The sequence below is a fragment of the Thalassophryne amazonica genome, chromosome 14 (genome assembly GCF_902500255.1).
Source record: "Thalassophryne amazonica chromosome 14, fThaAma1.1, whole genome shotgun sequence".
Taxonomy (NCBI): Eukaryota; Metazoa; Chordata; class Actinopteri; order Batrachoidiformes; family Batrachoididae; genus Thalassophryne; species Thalassophryne amazonica.
This window is the reverse complement of record NC_047116.1, coordinates 98,615,169-98,636,939: the sequence shown is the minus strand read 5'-3', so window position 1 is coordinate 98,636,939 and position 21,771 is coordinate 98,615,169. Positions and strand designations below refer to the sequence as shown.

Genomic DNA, 21,771 nt, shown 5'->3' with positions numbered 1-21,771 from the left:
TTGTGTCTGTCCATTTCAAATGAGCTCGGGCCCAGAGAAGGCGGCGGCGTTTCTGGATGTTGGTGATGTTTGGCTTTCACTTTGCATGGTAGAGTTTTAACTTGCACTTGTAGATGTAGTGAAGAACAGTGTTAACTGACAATGGTTTTCTGAAGTGTTCCTGAGCCCACGCGGTAAGATTCTTTACACAATGATTTTTTAATGCAGTGCCACCTGAGGGATCGAAGGTCACGGGCAGTCAGTGTTTGTTTTCGGCCTTGCTGCTTACGTGTAGAAAGTTCTCCAGATTCTCTGAATCTTCTGATTATATTATGGACTGTAGATGATGGAATCCCTAAATTCCTTGCAACTGAACGTTGAGAAACATTGTTCTTAAACTGTTGGACTATTTTTTCATGCAGTTGTTCAGAAAGTGGTGATCCTTGCCCCATCTTTGCTTATGAACGGCTGAGCCTTTTGGGGATGCTCCTGGATACCCAATCATGACACTCACAATTAGTGTCCTCAGTTCCCAAACGCTTATTGAGTGTTGTTAGAAGGAAAGGTGATGTAACACGGTTGTAAACATACCACTGTCCCAGCTTTTTGGAAACGTGTTGCAGGCCTCCATTTCAAAATGAGCAAATATTTACACAGAAACAAAAAAATTTATCAGTTTGAACATTAAATATCTTGTCTTTGTGGTGTATTCAATTGAAGACAGGTTGAAGAGGATTTGTAAATCATTGTATTCTGTTTTTATTTACATAACTTCATTAGAATTGGGGTTGTATTTTAAGAGTCAAAAGGTCACATTCTGTTTCCTATTTTTATGCTCATACAGTCAAGGGTATTTTATCATTACGTTATATATTTTTTGTCTCATCCGGCTGATGTCTGACTTATTTAGTTTGTTTTTTATGTCTGTTACTCATCAGTTTCCTCAGTCACTGTGGCAGACATTTTCAGCAGAGAGAAACTCCCCTGTCAGATTGAAGAGTATCCAAAAAGCTCAGTCCAAGTGGATTTTCACAGTCTGAACAGGGCTGCCAACCAACATTGTACTGACCTTTTGTTTTTAGTGGAGTACTCTGAGAAAATCCAGGTCCACACACATGGAAGTGACTGTAATTAATTAGCGGGAATGTTGCGTCTTGACAGGCAGACAGACACTGGACCCCGACTCTGGAACCCTCCATGTGTGTTCTTCAGAAGGAGGTCGTAATGTTGATATTTGTGTTTGCTTGAAAATATGCGCTCTGCTTCTTTAGGGTTTGTTTGCTCAATCACACATGCATGAACACAGCAATGACATAACCCAAATGGGAAGTGGTGCGTGGCACTGGCCATTAGGTTAGTGCCACGTGTCCAGCTTTTTAACCAGGTTAGCAGCCTGGGAAACAAGGTGCCATGTTGGGAAACAAAACCCCTACATTCTTCTGAGGACAAACAGGGCCAAGCAGCAGCACTGAGTTCTCACATGCACACTACACCAACACATCATCTATCAAAGCTTTGGACCCACCCACTGCAGGGGTTCTGCTGGTACTTGGGTGCTGTGTAGGAGAACGGGGACATGTTTTTGTCCACAAAGGAACCAAAGCCCAGCCTGAAATTGCTGGTCAGCTTTCCCATCTCCTGAGCCAGTTTGGTGCCCAGGTTACGGATTGTGTCCAGATCGTCCTTCATGGAAAGGGAGAGGTCCATCAGGTAGTACAGGTCCACTGGGTAGTCCTCCACCTGCCGGACCTGCACGTCGAACCAGGTGTGGTCTCCTGCATAGACATGATAACTACAACTGTCAATCACTATATAAGCAGAAACGTCAGGGAACAGAAAGGGACAGAGGACGACACGAAAGCTATCACTGACCTGGTCGCAGGTTCAGAGAAATCCTCTGAGGCATAATCTGGATCACATCATCATAATGGGCCAAGCTGGACCCTTTAGAACTCAGGGGCTGATTCTGCAGGACTGAGACGGTGCTTTTGGGAAACTCAATGAACCGAGTCTCACAGCCCCTCTTCAGCAGGTTTTGAACAAAGTCACACCGTGAAATCCATCCCTTCCCAAAATCCTGCAGAACAAAGAGTCCACCCTGAGGTCACTGACTCTGGGATTGCCCTAAAGTCTTCTAGCATAGTTTGGCCTTCAAAAGCATCACTGTGTTTCCTAAAGAAATATTTCTCTGAACATTTACAATCTGTTGGTTTCTGCTGATGCAGGCAGCAAGTAAAATGTGCAAAGTCACTACCAGGGAATGTTAATACTGAACATCTTTCAGAATAAAAGTAGATTGTCAATGTGATGGCAGATAACCAGTATAAAATTTTATGTCACACACACACACAAATAATTTTTTTCAAAATGCATTCATGTTAAAATAACAGGGGTTTGTTAAATTAAATTCCATTATTCAACAGGAACAGACAGTGTTATTACAGGTAGTGATGGGTATTGATAAAATTTTTATCTCGGTAAACGCAGAGACTAAAAGTCATTATTACCACTAAAGGCAGAGAGAACAGATTAATGCTAACTTTAACATTGAAAACACCATAGACATGCTAACGCGTTAGCATTGGTCCCGTTTTTAAGTTATAAAATACATCTATCAACTGTTTCAGAAGACCATAACAGGTCGGTTTAACATAAAAATATTAAATATTACTCACAGACTAGAGGTGCACCGATCGATCAGGCACCGATCATTATCGGCCGATCACGCCTTGATCGGTTTGATCGGTGATCGGCAAAATGCGCCAATCAAAAAGTACCGATCACAACAGTGCAGGCAGTAGTGCAGGGAGCGCTTGGTGATGTCATGACACGCTTTCCTCTGTGACGTAAACTCATTTTGACTTCTGATATGAGCTGGACGGACAAGGAGAGCAGTCGCCATCATCTAATGTAGTCCATGTCCGTCCAGCTCATATCAGAAGTCAAAATGACTCAAATGGCTCTGAGAGATCTAAATAGACTGCTGTGTAATGAATGGAACCACACTGCCATCTAGTGGATATGCAGTGTGCGTGAGTGTGTATTTGTGTATCAGTAGGTTTGATTTTGTTTATTTTTTCATGAGTGTAGAGGTACAGAGAGTACAAAGAAGCTTTGTTCATTTGATTTGCTTATATTGTGAACTGCCATGATACTGGAATTGACAACTAAGTTCGAAATAAAAAAAAAATTGATTGATTGATTTGTTTGTGGATCTGTGGATTTCGCGAAAAGAATATCTCAAAATTACGTCACAGAGGAAAGCGATGAATGCATGTAATTGGTGATCCACAAATGCTGAAACTCAATTCACAAATACAAGTTTTACAAATTTTTTTTTTTTTTTTTACAAATTAAGTTTTATATTTGCAAATACATTATTTGCAAAGACCAATTTACACGTTACAAATATGAAATTTGCATTTGTGGATATCTGAACACATTTGCAAATCAATGATTTTTTATAGATCACTCTGTGTGCATTTACAAATATTAATGAGACAGTTTTAACCCCATAGAATGAGGGCTGTATTTTACATTCTCAATGTATTCTCTGTAGGCTGTAACCTGAGCAACATGAAACATGGAAAAGAAAAGCTTGCTGGTAGAACAAAGTCAGTGTGATAAAACAAAAGTTGGCAGTTTATTCTAGTGTCTTTATTTGAATGCATGTTTTTTGTTTTCATCATTAAGTTTTAATGCAAAAATAGTCCTATACATTAGACCTATAGTCTTATTTTGGGCATGATCCAAATATGTACTTGATCGGTATCGGCAGATCAAAATTTCAGTGATCGGCCTAAAAAATCCTGATCGGTGCACCTCTATCACAGACATATGCTTATCATGGTTTTAGAGGGAAAAAATTAGGATAAAGCGAAATAAAATCCATGAATCGTAGATCGAAGCACTGCTTCGACCTGCGAATCACTGCTTCGATTGGTTCAAGGTTCAAAGCAAAGCCGCGCTGCAGAAAAGTTGATTACAGACCCACTTCACATCTGTAATCAATGTAGAGAAATTATAATTGTCCTGGCAAACACCCCCCAAGTGCGCAACTGCAAAAAAGCCTACCGGACATGCCTCATGACAAATCGGCCTGACTTTGTTGCAGTCACTAGTAATCAGTGGTGTCTCTGGGTGAAAACACAACTTTTTTTGTCTGTGTGTGTGTGTTTTGTAACGAGTAACGGCATGGCACATAGAAAATGTATCAGAGTAGAAGTGTGCAATTAAGGTCGGAAATGTAGTGAAGTAAAAGTGAAAGTAAGCTGAATTAAAAAACTCAAATAAAGTACAAAGTCTTTCAAAACGTACTTAAGTACAGTAGTGAAGTATTTTTACTTCGTTACTATACAACACTGGTCACTGGATCCTTAAACTTTGGACACAAACTCTACATGGTGGATCCTTGATCTCTGGACATAAAGAGAAATAAACAAAATCTGTAGTTTTTGTCAAAAGCATTTCCTTTCAGACATTATTGGCATGGATGTCTTTCCATACCTCTGAGCTGAGCTCTTACAGCTGCTGTGCTGCACATCAGGATGTAATTTATAAAGAATGCAGGACGTCTCATTTTGGGAGGAAAAAAACATTTTAGTCGACTGTAGTTTATTGTCTGTAATACAACGTTTGTAAGAGGTGTCATTTTATTTAAAGTGGAAATTCATTTTGAAGTTAATTCCGACCGGACTCTGTCCCGGCACGCAGCGTTTGAAGCTGTCTCAACAGAATGGAGGACGATTCTCGTTTCTTGACTGCAAGACAAGAGTCCCAGTTAGTAACTTTAATCCACACAGAAGTGACTCACGATATTTTAATGGCTTTGAGAGGGGTTAAGAAATGGACTTGCAGTTTCTGAAGTACAGCGAATCAAAGAATCAACAAGCTCGTGGATCGAAGCATTGTTTCATTGGTTCACGCTTCAAAGTGGAGTCACGCTGCAGAAACAGTTGATTACAGAGCCGCTGCAGGAACTGTAATCAACGTCGAGGAATGATCATTTTTCCCAATAAACACCCTCAAAAACAACGGCTGCTCTGAAAGACTGATAAGGGAATCGTTAAGCAAAAGACTATTGATATCGGTGGATCAAATCATTTCTTAACGATACTCAAAAAGAACCAGTTCTTGATACCCAACCCTAGGCATGAATGTCTTTCCATACATCTAACCTGAGCTCTTGCAGCTGTGCTGCACGTCAGGATGTAATTCATAAAGAATGCAGGACGTCTCATTTTGGGAGGAAAAAACATTTTAGTTGATTGTAGTTTGTCTGTATTACAGCGTTTGGAAAGAGGTGTCATTTTATTTAAACCAGCAATTCGTTTTGAAGTTATTAATTCTGACTGGACTCTGTCTCGCCAGAGAGCCGTGCAGTGTTTGGAGCTGTGCCAATGGAACGGAGGACAATTCTTGTGTCTTGACTGCAACAAGACAAGAGTCCCAGTTAGTGACGTTAATCCACACAAAAGTGACTTACGATTGACATATTTTAATGGCTTTGAGAGGGGTTAAGAAGCGGACTTGCCGCTTCTGAAGAGCAGCGAATCAAAGAACCAACGAGCCAGCGGATCAAAGCAGTGCTTTGTTGGTTCACGCTTCAAAGTGGAGTCGCGCTACAGAAGCGGATGATTACAGAGGCGCTGCAGGGTCTGTAATCAACGTAGAGGAATGATCATTTTCCCGACAAACACCCTCAAAAACAATGGCTGCTCTGAAGGACTGATAAGGGAATCGTTAAGCAAAAAGACTATTGATATCGGTAGACAGAATAATTTCTTAACGATACCCAAAAAGAACCGGTTCTTGATACGCAATCCTAATGCTCACACTGTTAAAGACTGAGGTGTTCATGAATATGCTGGACTAAAATTATTTCATTAATATTCTCCTTGTCCTGTGTAATCATTACTGAGCTGCTTTAAATCACAAACAGTGGTTCAAAGGTTTTAGCCACATTTAGTGGGTTTAAATTTTGTTTTTTCATTGAGTCCATCATCACTGAGTCCATCATCTCCTTTTCCATCACCATCTGGTACACTGTTGCCACTGCTAAGGACAGAAGCAGACTGCAGTGTACCACCCACACAGCAGAGAAGGTGATCAACTGAAATCTGCCATCCCTACAGGACCTGTATACCTCCAGGGCCCTGAGGCAAGCAAGGAAGATAGTGGACGATCCCTCTCAACCAGGACACAAACTTTCTGTCACCCTCCCCTGTAGCAGACGGCTGAGGTCCTTCAGGATCAAAACCTCAAGACACAAAAACAGTTTTGTTCCATGTGCAGCCAGACTAATAATGTCAGAGAACCTCATTTAACCTACCCCCCCCCCCACCACAAAGTACAGATTGTACATCCCTGCACTGAAAGGTACTGTACACCTGTACTCCAATCACCTGTTTTTGCACAGTCCCACTCCACTACGTTATAGTTATATTTATTTACCAGTAAATATAGTATTGCCTATCTGACTCTTTTACTTCTTACAGAAGTGTTTTTTTTTTTCTTTTCTTGTTCTTAATATTTATGCACCAAAATATCAAATCAAATTCTTTGTATGTGCGAACCTACTTGGCATTAAATTCGATTCTGATTCTGATCATTGAAATCTGCTACAGATAATACTGGTCAATAATTTTGAGAAGTGATTTAGGGTAAGTTTGGGGTGCTGAATGTGAATACTAGCTCAGATTTGCTCTATCACATTATGTTTTTTTTCCCCCAATCTGCATGTTCCATATTGATGGATTCCACAAATGCTGCTCATTCATTCATGAGTTTGATTCCACTAATCATGCACAGAAGCAGCTTCAAAACCATAGTTTTAAACCAGGTTCGCAAAATGTGAACAAGAGCCATAATATCGTTTATGGGTTAGGGTCAGAGACTGCAGCTTTTGCTTCAACGCTTGATATGAGAAGTAGCCACAAAGTTAGAAATATAGCTGTTTCCAGACAAAGTAGTAAGGTTAAGAAATGTTGTCGTTTTAAATATATGTTTGACTCAACGTAAATTTTTTTTAACTTTCGGCAAAAAATCTCAATCTTTTAAAAACGATATGTTTCCATATCTCAAAACCGTGATGTGATTGGCAAAAACTAACAACAGATTCAGATTCAGCACCTCTAAATTACCCAAAATCCATTGAAAAACTCCATACAAGAAAAATCGTGTTGACCAGTGTTAATTTATTTTGGGTCCACATAAGCTTTACGCTGAATGCTATTCCCCCAGATGCCTAACCCCAGAAGAATCTACGGCCTTGGTGAAGGAATTTGGCTCCCCCTTCTCATCCATCTACCAACCCCCCCAGGCCTGCTATTGCCTATCAACGTCAGATTTTACACACACATGGACAGAAACTGACAGAAAAATAACTCATCTGCACACGACGCATGTTTCCCTCCTTCCATCCCTATTACCCACCCTCCCCCCTCGTCTCTCCACTCTCCTCACCCTGGCTGCCTCCCTGCCACCTCGAAGGCAGTGCAGTTTTTACTGCTGCAGCCTTCAACTCCTCAAGCTTGGCGGCGCAGGCCCCTCCTGCTGCAGCTTTCATCCACTCTGCTTCAATTTGGATGACGGACTGCTTCAAGATTAGTGCATATAAACAATGTCAAATGTATATGTGTTGTCTTAATTCTGATGTGTGACATTATTACGGTAAACTAATAATAACTGTGGATTAATTGCTGTATTTTGTCTGAGACAATTGGAGTGTAAACGTAATTTCGTTGTTGTTGCTCTCGTGTAATGACAATAAATCTCATCTCATCCCTGATGCAACTCCAGATCACAGCTTCTGGTGTTTCCAAGTGGTCTCCCTGTCAGAGTGGACTGCAATAAAAGACCTGCCCACTTCATAACTTAAAGCACCGCAGGGCATCACTGAGGGTCGTACCTTTGATTCCCAGCAGAAGAAAAAGAAGAAAGAAGAAGAAAAATGAGAAAGAAGAATACAAAAAAAGTGAGTAGGTATGGTGGAATAACATAATTTGTATCACGGTCACTACTGCTAGGAAGACACCCTTGACCAACATCCTTGAAGCCCAAGTTGTCTGGTAGCTGGTGAAGTCATTTTGCCATTTGGAAATATGTCATGATTTTCATAAACATCTCTGATGTAATTAAATTTGGTAACTGAGAATTAATCTGTTATTATAGGAAGCAAACGTGTCATCTTAAGCGATCGTGTTCAATTCCATGTCATCACAAATGTATTATCTGTAAATGATACATTTAGGGTTGACTCAATGCTGTTTGTCATACTTTTTGTACACAACGCTAGAACAGTTCAGTGCAGGGGAGACTTGGTGCTCATCAGTGAAAGTAAGAGGGGGAAAAAAAAGCAGTCAAAATTTGTGTGAAAATATCAGCAAAAATCCAATATCAGACATTCTCACCTATTGCTATGCCCATTTTGTTTTTTTTTGTTTTTTTTTAAATAAAACAAATTTAATTGTTGTATATGCACTAGTAAAGTCAGCACTTGCTGGACAGAAATGAGTGTTCAGAAACTGAGGCCTAACAATTATAAATTCAGCTCTGAAATTAAGGAAGAATTCACTGGTCACATCTTTAAATCAGCATATTATATTTGTTATATCAATAAATCAGCTGCACTCTGATTTTTCATCTGTCAGAATCAAAAATGTATTGTTGTGCCAGGGAGAGTACAGCTTTTCATTCAATTTTTTATTTTTGCTTCCCAAAACATTTCGATATATATAAAAACACACTTGACACAAGCTGGTGCTTTGGCTTACTGGCCCGGTGCAAAGGTTTTACTGATGTCTATATACTAAGTGTGGAGGTCGCATTTTTTGTCCTCAATGTTCTCTGGACCTGCTCACCTCACACATCATCTCTATACTCTTGATCTTCCCATATCCTCTGTAGTTACGGACACACATCATGTCTCTTTCACAAATCCCATTAACTGCCCACATTTTGCAGTTAATTATGGCCTGGTCCCACTGGCGTTTAGGAAGATATGCGCATGAATTGCGCACAAAATTAGTGTATATTCGCTAAACATCCACCATATCCGTGAAACATGCTAGTATGAGTCGGCCGACATCCACACATGTCCGCAATTATCCGTGGAGGCACGCTTTTCTGTTGCCAGGATTTTTGAGCTGCACAAAATTTTGGCTGCGGATGACATCCGCCTTACATACGCAATACATAATCTATACGCTGTATATCCTCTGATATCCGCAACTGATGGGGTATTGCGGCTTGGCAGCGGACTGGGACAGTGTGTAAAACAGATATATAGTGTGCATATCACATCCACGTCACGAACTAAAATATTTTGTAGCGAATGCATACAGACTGGCCACAAATAAAGCGTTTGTATTACGTATGCTTTGAATAAGATTTGCGGACAATTTGCGAATGCATAACAAACACTTCACATAAACCCAAAGTACTACATAAATCGACACATTTGCCAGTCATTGCCAGTCCAGCTGTGGAGACATACAGATGTAGTTATGGATCCCCAAAGATGTAGTGTGAGAATTGCTGCCATCCAACAACATTCCAATCAACTTGTCTAAGTCCAGTAATGAATTCCACGACCTCATCGACCGCAGCAGCTTCAAGGGGTGGGGTGGGAGACCTGGCCCTATCTGTTGCTGGAGGAGGTGGGGTGGGAGATGGACCCCTCTCTGCTGCATCAGCAGCAGTCTTCTGCCTCTTCTTCCCCTGCTTCTTTGACATCGGTCGTGTAGACATGTCACTGTGGTGTTGACACGAATAGTGGCCTGAATGCACTTCTTTTATGACCGCAATGCAGATGCCGTGCATGCGCAATATAAGCGCTGTTTCTGCAACACGTGCGCAATGCATTCTCAATACATCCATAATACTTCCATGATAATCGCAATGCGTCCGATCCGTTTTCTCAATACATGCATTATACATCAGTGATTGTTTGTTATATATTCGCTATACATTATTAATATGTCCGTAATTTATACTGAGACATTTGTCATTTTTGGCCAATTGTATTGCAGATGGCAATGAATGCCCGACTGTTGTATACTCAATTCATGCGCAATTAATCCTCTCCCCAGTGAGGCCGGGCCCTTAGAACCGCCAATCTGTGATATACCGCCAGTTTCCGCCAGATGGCGTTTTCACCTCGCGAGTATGAATCCGTCCAGTTTCCATGTCTGACATTCAGTGTATTGTCACTGATCACTGCTTTTTTCATCCGTATCACATCAAGGTAGGTCACTGAAAATTATCTGAAGATGTTTTCAAGGGCCAAAACATCCACAGATTCCAAATCTGCCATCACATTTGCGCCAGCTATGATGATTTTGGCGCGACAGGCCCAATTTTGATGCCAAAAATAGTGCCCAGGCAGGGCCCCCCCCTAAGAAAAATGCATAAAAAGAGTATAATTTTGTGAAAGCACTGCTTCTTCATTATTGCAAACAAATGTCAGCATGTTTTTAATCACAGTTTACGAGGTCTGTTAGAAAAGTATCCGACCTTTTTATTTTTTTCAAAAACCATATGGATTTGAATCACGTGTGATTGCATCAGCCAAGCTTGAACCTTCGTGCGCATGCGTGAGTTTTTTCACGCTTGTCGGTTGCGTCATTCGCCTGTGAGCAGGCTTTGTGTGAGCACTGGTCCACCCCTCTCGTCGGATTTTTATTGCGAATAAATGTCTGAACGATTTGGAGCTTTGCTGCATCAATTTTTTCCAGAAACTGTGAGAGACCTCCAGGTGGACACCATTCGGAAAATTCAGATGGCTTTGAGGGACGATTTTATGGGGATTACACAGATTAAGGAGTGCTCCAGACGGTTTAAAGACCGCCCACAGCTGCTGAGAGCGTGCCGCGCTCCGAGCGCTGATCGACAGGCCGATCGAAACCCCGCTGAAACAACCAGATCATTTCCAACGTGAAGGCTTTGTTGATCCGTGACGTCGTCTGACTTACACAAAAATGGCAGGAGACGTGGACATCAGCATTTTTTTCGGCACATTCTACTGTTACAGGAGTTTTTTTCATGGAAAGAAAAGCGGATGGATGCGCCACCGTGCCGCTCATGGCACGGGACAAAACCACCTCCGTGTTGGTCTCACAGGACGGCTTTGAGATGGCTTTCAGACGGCTGTCGGTGGTTTTTCAGTCGTGTGACTAACCGAGAAATTGTGGATGAGCCTGGACATGCCAGAACATGTCCTGTGAGGCTTCATCACGGCGTTGCTTTGCGCCATGCGGCTCCACCGCGATGCGTGGAATTCCTCCGCACGTCTGTCTCAATGTGCCGAAAAAGTGCTGATGTCCATGGCTTCCGCAATTCCTGTGCTAGTCAGAGGACGTCCCGGATAAAACACAGCGTCCAGTTTGGAAATGAACGGCACATTCCACTGTTACAGGAGTTTTTGTCATGGAAAGAGAAGCAGAGGAATTCCGCGCATCGCGGCAGTGCCGCATGGCGCAAAGCTTTCCAGACTACATTCTCCCAGTATTTCATAGGCTTGTCTAAATGTTGTGCAGCAAACTTTAAACAAGCTTTGACATGTTTCTTCTTGAGTAGTGGAGTCTTGAATGGTGAGCGTGCACACAAGCCATGGTGGATGAGTGGATAACTTATTTTTTTCTTTGAAACAATTGTTCTGTTGCTCTCCACAAGTGGTACTTGGCTCTTGAACAGCTGTTCTGATCATTCTTTTCATTCCTCTGTCAGTAATCTTGCGAGGAACACCTGATCGTGGCCAGTTTCTGGTGAAATGATGTTCTTTCCACATTTAGATTATAGCCCAACAGTGCTCACTGGAACATTCAGAAGTTTAGAAATCCTTCTGTAACCAATGCATGATATGCAACAATAAGGTTGTGAAGCTCTTGAGAAAGCTCTTTGCTTTTACCCGTCATGAGATGTTTCTTGTATGACACCTTGGTAATGAAACAGCTTTTTATAGGCCATCAGTTGGGACTGAACCAGCCGAAATTAACTTGCACTGTCAAGGGGCAGGACTGCTTTCTAATTACTGAAAGATTTCAGCTGGTGTCTTGTCCTTCCACACCTTTTGCACCTCCCTTTCTTCAGGTGGTCAATATTTCCCTGTGTCATTTCACATTATTACACATATTTTATAGACATCTATGGTTTAACGTCTTTGCATTGTGGATTACTTTGGTTTTTACAGACATCTGGTGAAACTTTCATGTCAATAGCACCTTTAGAAATATATTTACTGAGGAAAAATGGTGACTTGCTCAATACTTATTTTACCCACGCTGTGTGTGTGTTGTTTGGAGAAATCATTTATTTTCCATCAAATTTACCCAAAATTTATCTACTTAGGGAGGTGGTGTCAGAGGCTAGAATTGCAGGTTTGTGACTTCTGTTTAACTCCCTGTCTGAAAGGAAAATCATACATGTATGTGAGTGTGTGTGGGAGGGAGAGAGAGAGCATTATTGTAAAGTGCCTCAGATGGAACAGTGTCTGTTCACCCTCCCTCAGACCCAAAGACTGAAGGCCCACTGGATCCAGGACAGTTTTATACCTCTTGAGCACACCAGGCACAGCTGGGGTGGACGAGCAGACACTCTTCACAGGATGTGGTGCTGCCGCTCAGACATGTGTTGAGACCTGGAACACAGCAAACAGCAGCAGTCACACAGCAATTGAAAAGTGATCAACCCGCTCATTTCTTCAAGCTCGGACTGCAGTCCGTGCCCGATATCTGGACGGCTCTTAGTCAACACTGCTACGTGTTCTTTACAAATACATTACATCAGATCTGGAGCTTAAAGTGTGTATCACTCGTAAATAAAATCTCAAATGAGCTAACTATTCTAAGAATTATAAAAATATTGATGTATTTTGTTTTATTTTTGGTGCCATGTGCCGTGACAAAATTAACTCAAACATGAGGAATTTAGCCTGATTTCACCTGCTGCTGATAAACGCTCAGAAACATCAAGCAGTGAGGAATGCGGACTTTGATGACATCATGTATGGTAACGCCCCCTCGAGGGCCTCTACTGAAATGAATGAGGAAAAACTGAATATTTTATAGTGTGAAATGAGTGTTTTTGTGGTCTTTGAAGGTGAATATGTTGAAAGGTTAAAATGTGTGATTTACAAGGATGCACTAAAATGACTAGCATTGCTTATTAGGTGGACAGATCTTCCAAAGATAATATTTTGAGGAGGAAAGTCAGAGGATTTTTTTGTGTAGTGCATCTTGGACAAACATCAGAAGTGAAGCCCAGCACAACATGAGCATGGTCTTCAAAACATGGATCTAACCACCAATTTTATTCTTTCCTTTCATGTGGCCAGCAGAAAATTCCTAAAGCATGTTTCTTTGCCTGAAAGCGTGGAACAGGCCATGTTTGTGTATTGCACTGCTGAGTTGCACAAAGCTAAGATGAGATGCTATGTACGGGACACTGGCAAGTTGCGCTGAGGAAGCTGCTTCTGTGATCACAGAGTCGTACAGAAAACATCAATGAGTGAGCGCTCTTAACAGGACAGATGGATGTGGACCAAGTTCACCCTTTGTGATATTGGCCAAGCTGAGGTAAACCGACAGCTATCCTAAGCTACCAGGAGCCGGCTTCTGGTGGAGGGACATAGTTTTTCTGTGGACAAAAGACAGCAGTGCCACATAGTGGAACCATAGTTCTACATGTCTCTGTGTGTGTGTGTGTGTGAATACTGCAGGAGTGGAATCAGAGACACCACTTTCACAGTATGCAATCATTATTATTCAGTACTGAGATGCATTCAGTGTTGTTTTGTTTAGTTTTTCTGAAGACACAGTGCAGATAGACATATGTTGATCGCAAAATACAAGAATTTGATTTGAAAACCAAATTAAAGCCATATTACATTTGGAGAAAAAAAAAAAAGCAGCACAGATTGACTGTATGTCCTGGAGTAAGACATGAAGTGGACACAGGTGGACTGACCTTCAGACAGAACCTGAGGTTACATCACTTTTATGGCTAAAAATAACTCTGAATCTGTTGTGCATTTTTCAGACACAATATGAATAATTTTATTTTATCAGTTACATCAGGACTTGCACAAGTTTAAGAGTTGGAAATAATTTCATTTCATTTTTCATTTAACAAGATAAGAAAACCCACTGAGATCAAGACCTCTTTCACAGGGGTGACCTGGCCAAGAAGGCAACAGCACACGCCAACAGGCAAAGTAATAATAAAACACATCCACCATAAAATACAACACAAGCAGCTAACCAGTGGACACAATAATTAATTTAAATAACATTGCAAGCTCTGGCGCAATAAAGCTCATGGTCTAAGACAGGGTTAAAGAGTAGAGAAGCTTGAATCTTCAACTGGACTGGGTTAATTAGAGCTATTGTTTAGTCACTAGCCTATAGCAGTCAGCCTCTCAGTAGGTGGGGTCTGGTTAGGTTAAAAAACTCCAGCTTTTGTTGGCTTCTGGTTTATTCTTCTCTACAAGTGTCAAGACAGAAGTCAGACTACCAGAGCAAGAATTTTAGCTGAGGAAGCTTCTGTGATTTGAAGCGAAACATCCTCACGTCAAGCAACCCAGTCCAGTTGAAAAATACAAGCTTCTCTACTATGGAAACCACCTGGACAACTGAGAGCCTACACAGAAACAGGGTTAAAGACATACACACTGTCCAAAAGATTTCCGTTGTCATTTTTCGGAAAGCTGTGAAACCAGCCCAGGCAGTTTCAATTCCATTTGGAGGGCATTCCAAGAAAAGGGGGAGGTAAAACTAAAAGCTTTCGTTCCCTTTTCCGTTTGAACACGGGGAAGAGAAAAACATAAAATGTAATTTGAATGTAAGGCATCACAGCTTACAGTTGTCTGCAGAAAAGTGGACAGATGGGTAGGAACCAGTCCAACAAGAGCCTTCTATACCAAAGTCATCCTATGCGTGTGCCACCTTGCCCTCCAAAGAAGACATGCCAGCTTGGGCATAGAGTTCACAGTGATGGGTAAGATGGCTACTACCAGTGATAAATCTGAGAGCACAGTGATGCACTGGAGACAAGGACTGGAAACCTGTGCTGGAAGCACAAAAGTTTGCACATTTTAGAGAATGTAATTACAATATTCTTCATTTGTTAATGGTTTATTTCATCCAGCTGTGATAACTGTATGCATGCTTGCAAACGGAGTTATAACTCTGCAAGCATTGTTGTTTTTGTGTGTGATGGGAATGTCGTATAGTGCGGTGGACCTGGTGTGGATCACCACATGGTGCCCACATTCTCCAGCGCCACATTTTATCAGCAATTTTGGTCATTTTCATCTGTACCCTGAAGCACAGCAGATCTTTCAAATTTTGTAATATATGAAAATTTCAGATTTATGAAGTGTTTATGAATTTCAAATGCATACTGCTCACCTGTGATCAGGTCCCCTATAAAATGATTAACACCACTGGAAAAGGCAGCTCTACACTGATACACAGTGCATCCACAAAGAATTCACAGCATTTCACTCTTTCCACATTTTGTTATGTTACAGACTTATTCCAAACGGGAGTAAATTTATTTTTACCTTCAAAATTCCAGGCCTGTATGTGGCGTGTAACGCTCCCACAAAACACAGAGAAGAAGACCATAGAGCATGTGCATTACTAATGTAAGAACTAATCAATGTAGCAGGCGACGCTACAACTTTACAAAGCTGCATGCTGAGTAAAATGAAGCCTTTTAAGAGAAAAAGTGTCTACGCTGATCATCTGAAATGGACTTGGTGCGCATTTAAAGGGGAACAGAAATGCCCACGGATTATTTAAACATGAATAAACAAAAAAATGCACTCTTTTAATAGTTCAAGAAACACTAAAGACCATAAAACATCTACAGAAAACCTTATTTTAGTCGTGGTCTGAGATGCTTTGACATCAACTAGCTGCCACCATTTATGCAGGTCAGGTGGGTGACGTCACTGGTTGGGGGGAGATGAGCCTCGTTCTGAGATTCCCTGTCAGAGGCACCAACAAAGAGGTTATATATGACTAGGAGAGTCTGCCCTCCCAATGCTGCCCACTAAACGCCAACGTCCCTTCATGAACAGCGACATGACGCCTCCTAACTGGGCAAAATATTGACCAAGTTCCTGTTGTGTGGGCCGCTGAAGAGGAGGTACTGCTGGCTCACCACCACCGGATGGCGCCCTGCTTGGAGTGCGGGCTTCAAGCACAAGAGGGCGCCAGAACCACTGGGAGTGACAGCCGTCAATCATCCTCAACACCAGCTGTCACTCATCATCTCATCATCACCATCACCATAAAGGCCGGGTGGCGACTCCACCTCCTCGCCGAGAAATCTCCTACGATACAAGGTAATCTCTCTGCTGACTTATCCGTCAAATAATAATCTGATCTGTTTTGCAGCTGTTTTTTCCTGGTGGTATTTCCTTGACTGGATTTTCAGAGCTGCACGTGTGTATGATTGGAGGTGGAGGCTCTCCCTCCACAAGAATCAATAATCAAGGTTGCTGGGTGTGAGGATTCACACTCACTACCTTCTGTTTTTTCTGCCAGCAGTACCAGGGCCGACAACGGAGGACAGAGACCACCTGGGGACTCGGGGCTTGGCGGCTTCGGTGTTCTTCAGGCCGTTGGTGGTAGAAGCGGTGTGGGTCCCGGCTCTTCGTTCATCTGAGGTCTCCTATCTTCGAGCCTGCCCGCAATCCTCTTGTGTGTGATTGGCAGTACCTTTGTTTATTTTACGTTGTGTTCTTGTGCAACATTAAATTGTTACTCCTTCCCTTATCCATTGTCCGTTCATTAGCGCCCCCTGTTGTGGGTCCGTGTTACGACACCTTCCCAACAGTTCCCGGATGTTAATGCATTTTCAATGGGGATTTACGACTGAACACACTCAGAAAAACACTCGCAAAATACGTGTTAAAATACTGTTCTGACCTGGATATCAAGACAGTAAAATTAATTAACATTAAATCATGTCAGGAAAGTATGAAACTTACTCTGACACTCACACATTCCCAAATATTAGTGTTGAAAGTTACAACCCCAATTCCAATGAAGTTGGGACGTTGTGTAAAATGTAAATAAAAACAGAATACAATGATTTTCAAATCCTCTTCAACCTATATTCAATTGAATACACCACAAAGACAAGATATTTAATGTTCAAACTGATAAACTTTATTGTTTTTGTGCAAATATTTGCTCATTTTGAAATGGATGCCTGCAACACGTTTCAAACTAGAAGCACTCAGAGTGCAAACCTCCGCCAAGGCCATAGGGTCACTAACCCTAAAGAGATTCCCTCCTTGGCACAGTGATCTACAACCCCTGGCAAAAATGATGGAATCACCAGCCTCGCAGGATGTTCATTCAGTTGTTTAATTTTGTAGAAAAAAAAGCAGATCACAGACATGACACAAAACTAAAGTCATTTCAAATGGCAACTTTCTGGCTTTAAGAAACACTATAAGAAATCAGGAAAAAAAAATTGTGGCAGTCAGTAACGGTTACTTTTTTAGACCAAGCAGAGGGAAAAAAAAAAATATATGGACTCACTCAATTCTGAGGAAAAAATGATGGAATCATGAAAAACAAAAGAACGCTCCAACACATCACTAGTATTTTGTTGCACCACCTCTGGTTTTTCTAACAGCTTGCAGTCTCTGAGGCATGGACTTAATGAGTGACAAACAGTACTCTTCATCAATCTGGCTCCAACTTTCTCTGATTGCTGTTGCCACATCAGCTTTGCAGGTTGGAGCCTTGTCATGGACCATTTTCTTCAACTTCCACCAAAGATTTTCAATTGGATTAAGATCCGGACTATTTGCAGGCCATGACACTGACCGTATGTGTCTTTTTTCAAGGAATGTTTTCACAGTTTTTGCTCTATGGCAAGATGTATTATTATCTTGAAAAATGATTTCATCATCCCCAAACATCCTTTCAATTGATGGGATAAGAAAAGTGTCCAAAATATCAACGTAAACTTGTGCATTTATTGATGATGTAATGACAGCCATCTCCCCAGTGCCTTTACCTGACATGCAGCCCCATATCATCAATGACTGTGGAAATTTACATGTTCTCTTCAGGCAGTCATCTTTATAAATCTCATTGGAACGGCACCAAACAAAAGTTCCAGCATCATTACCTTGCCCAATGCAGATTCGAGATTCTGGTGTTGGAGCCATGATTCATGTCAGTCCACTTGGTGCAACAGCTCTCCAAGGTGTGTTCACTCCTTTTTAGATGCAGACTAACGAGCAGATCTGATTTGATGCAGGTGTTAGTTTTGGGGATGAAAATTTACAGGGTGATTCCATAATTTATTCCTCAGAATTGAGTGAGTCCATATTTTTTTCCCTCTGCTTGGTCTAAAAAAGTAACCGTTACTGACTGCCACAATTATTTTTCCTGATTTCTTATAGTGTTTCTTAAAGCCAGAAAGCTGCCATTTGAAATGACTTTAGTTTTGTGTCATGTCTGTGATCTGCTTTTTTTCTACAAAATTAAACAACTGAATGAACATCCTCCGAGGCCGGTGATTCCATAATTATTGCCAGGGGTTGTATTCAACAATTCAGTGTTACAACCAAAACTATGATACATACACTTTTCTTTCCTGTATATGTGACATCCTTGACCATGAAAACATAACACTAGAACTTGGAATCACTTTTATGTCTTTATTAGTTCAAAAGTTATTGTATAAAAACTATTTTTCGGTAATGGCGGTTTTCTTCTGGATCTAGCTCCATAACATTTGAAGCGACATCAAATCTGATGACACCTTACTGAATCAGTAAAGATTCAGCTACAATTTGGTGTTAGTTGTGCATCTCTAGCTTCATTTGTCACCTCACACTGACACATTTTCTATTTTCCCTATATTTTTGCATATTCTGGATCACCAGATCCGGAATCCGGATCCGATCATCACCAAACTTTAGTGTTTGATAGAACATTTGACTATATTACACCCTAACTTTTTTCAAGCCTTTCTGCCTTGTTTTTGTGGAGTTAGAAACTAGAATGTCAAAATTCCCCCCATCCCGCAATGGTGAAGAATCCTGGGTATAAAAGGAGTATCCCCAAAAGGCTCAGCCATTCACAAGCAAAGATGGGGTGAAGATCACCACTTTGTGACCAACTGTGTGAAAAAAAACAGTCCAACGTTTCTCAACATTCAGTTGCAAATAAAATTGAAAATGCCATTTTTGTAACCTGATAACACCTCTGGAGTGATTTACAAGACATTTCTCGGACGTTAGCATGGTGACATCACTTGGTGATCTTGCCAACTGCTAACTGCACATTGTTTATGGGTAAATCTGACATGTTTCTCATATACCATGTAAAAGCTAGAGAGAAATAAACACTTCTAAAACTGAAAACGCTGTTTTTGTAACCTGGTAACACCTCTGGAGTCATTTATAAGACATCTTCTGGATGCCAGCGTGCATGCCAACTTCCACAAACTCAAAGCTTCAAAGGGTAAAAGAAATGAAATTTCTAGGAGTCATGGAAGTCACACATAAATTACATAAAAGGAAAAATAGCGAAAGCCATTGCTGTTTTGCATAAAGTAAAATTTTCGTTAAATAGTTATGGTTTATTAACATTGTACAATTCATTGACTGTCCCATATTTAACTTATTGTGTAGAAATCTGGGGATCAACATGTAAAACTTCTACAGAACCATTATTTATTCTGCAGAAAAGAGCTTTAAAAATGATTAGCAATAGTCGTTTTAGAGATCCATCTAATCCATTATTCATTAAGTATAGGGTACTTAAATTTCATGATTTAGTTGATTTGAAAATATTACAAACAATGCACCAAGCTAATAAAAATACCTTACCAATAAACATTCAAAATATGTTTGAAAAAAGAGTAAGTAGTTATAATTTGAAAGGAATAGAAGTCTTTAAAAAAACCAAGATTCAGAACCAAAGTAAAGGAACGGATTATTGCAGTGAATGGTGTAAAATTATGGAACAACCTCAAAGAAATCAAAGAATTAAGGTCGTTTAAATTATTTAAAAAACATATTAAACTAGATGTATTAAGTATGAAACTATGAAATAAGTCAGTGGGTTGTGACAAAGTCTAAAAAGTAATCTGTTAATAATGTCTAAAATGTTTTAAGTCTAAAATGTAACCTGTTAAAAATGTAATCTTTTAAATAATGGCTAAAATTATGAAATAAATCAGTGGTATGTGACAAAGTCAAAAAATGTAATCTGTTAAATAATGTTGAATAATGATGCTTAAAATTGAAAGACTGTATTGTAATGTAGTGTAAGGAAAATATAGGACTTGTTCTTCCCTCTGCTCTTTTTCATTCAATGTCTTGTAATATATTCATTTCTGCTTTTCTGTTTTTCTTTTAAACGAAAGAAAGAAATATTTTTAAAAAAAGCTAACTTCCTCTCTTGTCAAAAGCTCATTTATGTGCACACCCTCTTGCAGATGCTATTAAAACATAAATAAAATATTGTTTGATTGATTGCATTCTGTAACATCAATATAAACATACAAAGGTGAATATATCTTATATACGAGTCGTACATATAAAGGTGAATATATAATATACTGATAATACAATAAAGCATAATCGCTTATTTCCACTGTGGTCCCTGTGAAATTATCACATGACAAAATAGAGGGGCTTGATTGAACATGTTCAAATTGTACATAAGACAATAGGATCTGAGTAATCTATTTAAATAGCATTATATATATCTGGCTTTTGCGTCGAATGACGGCGGTCTCAGTTGTGAGTGGGTCTTGCGTTACACCTCCTCTCATGGCTCACGCGAGCAATGTTGGTCTTGCACGCTCGGGCACAATAGTGGCACGGGTGGCTGTCGGCGGTGCAGGGACAGGGTCATGTCGGCATCTCTCTTCCCAGCCTGCTACCAAGTCTTGTTCTTGCTTTGCAGCACTTTTGTGGATGGCCGATTTCCACGCACTTCAGTCTGATGCAAGGGTCTCCCATGAAGCCGGGTCAATTGCAAAGTCTTTCATGGTCTATTTGCAGACATCCTTGTATCGCAGCTTGGGGCGACCTACTGGGTGACGTGCATGTGCGAGCTCTCCAAACAAAAGCTGCTTGGGGATCCGGGAGTCATCCATCCTCCGCACATGACCAAGCCATCTCATTCTGCGCTTGCTCAAGATGGAGCTAAGGCTTGTGGTGCCTGATCTCTCCAGCACATGTGAGTTGGGCACACATTCTTGCCACTGGATGTTGAGGATTTTCCTCAGGCATCTAAAGTGGAAGAAGTTAAGCTTTTTCTCCTGGCTCTTATAGATTGTCCATGTTTCAGAAGCATACAGGAGAATGCACACAGCTGTTGTAGATCAGGAGCTTTGTCTTTGTCGAAAGGTATTTGTTATTCCAAGCCTGTTTGGTAAGCCTCCTGAAGGTAGTCGCTGCTTTGCCAATGCGAGCATTTGGGTCCACCACCAAGGATAGTGTTGCTGTGACAGTGGAACCCAGGTAGCAGAATTTTTGCACGGCTTCCAGTGTTTTGCCATCGAGCTCGATCACACTTGGTGTAAGGTCTCCTTGATGCAAGACCACAGTCTTTTTGATGCTGATGGCCAGACAGAATGCTTTGCAAGTCACATCGAGCTGGTTGATCATCTGCTGCAAGTCATGTTCACTGTTGGTCACAAGGGCTGCATCGTCAGCAAAAAGGAGGTCTCTCACAGTCACTTGTCTGGTTTTGGTCTTTGCCTTCAGTCTAGAGAGATTGAAGATGGAGCCATCGCTTCTCC

At 40.9% G+C, this 21,771-nt stretch overlaps 1 protein-coding gene across 1 annotated transcript in view; it reads right to left on the bottom strand.

Annotated features, from left to right (window-relative positions):
- The window catches only part of itgb5 (integrin, beta 5), a 161,623-nt gene that overhangs the window by 134,836 nt on the left and 5,016 nt on the right, over positions 1-21,771 (bottom strand). Inside the window, exons 2-4 of the mRNA XM_034186204.1 lie at positions 12,531-12,616; positions 1,852-2,056; positions 1,505-1,754 (exon numbers count right to left, since the gene is read on the bottom strand). Of these exons, the coding sequence (XP_034042095.1) occupies positions 1,505-1,754; positions 1,852-2,056; positions 12,531-12,616 (541 nt within the window). The remainder of the gene's footprint in view (positions 1-1,504; positions 1,755-1,851; positions 2,057-12,530; positions 12,617-21,771) is intronic.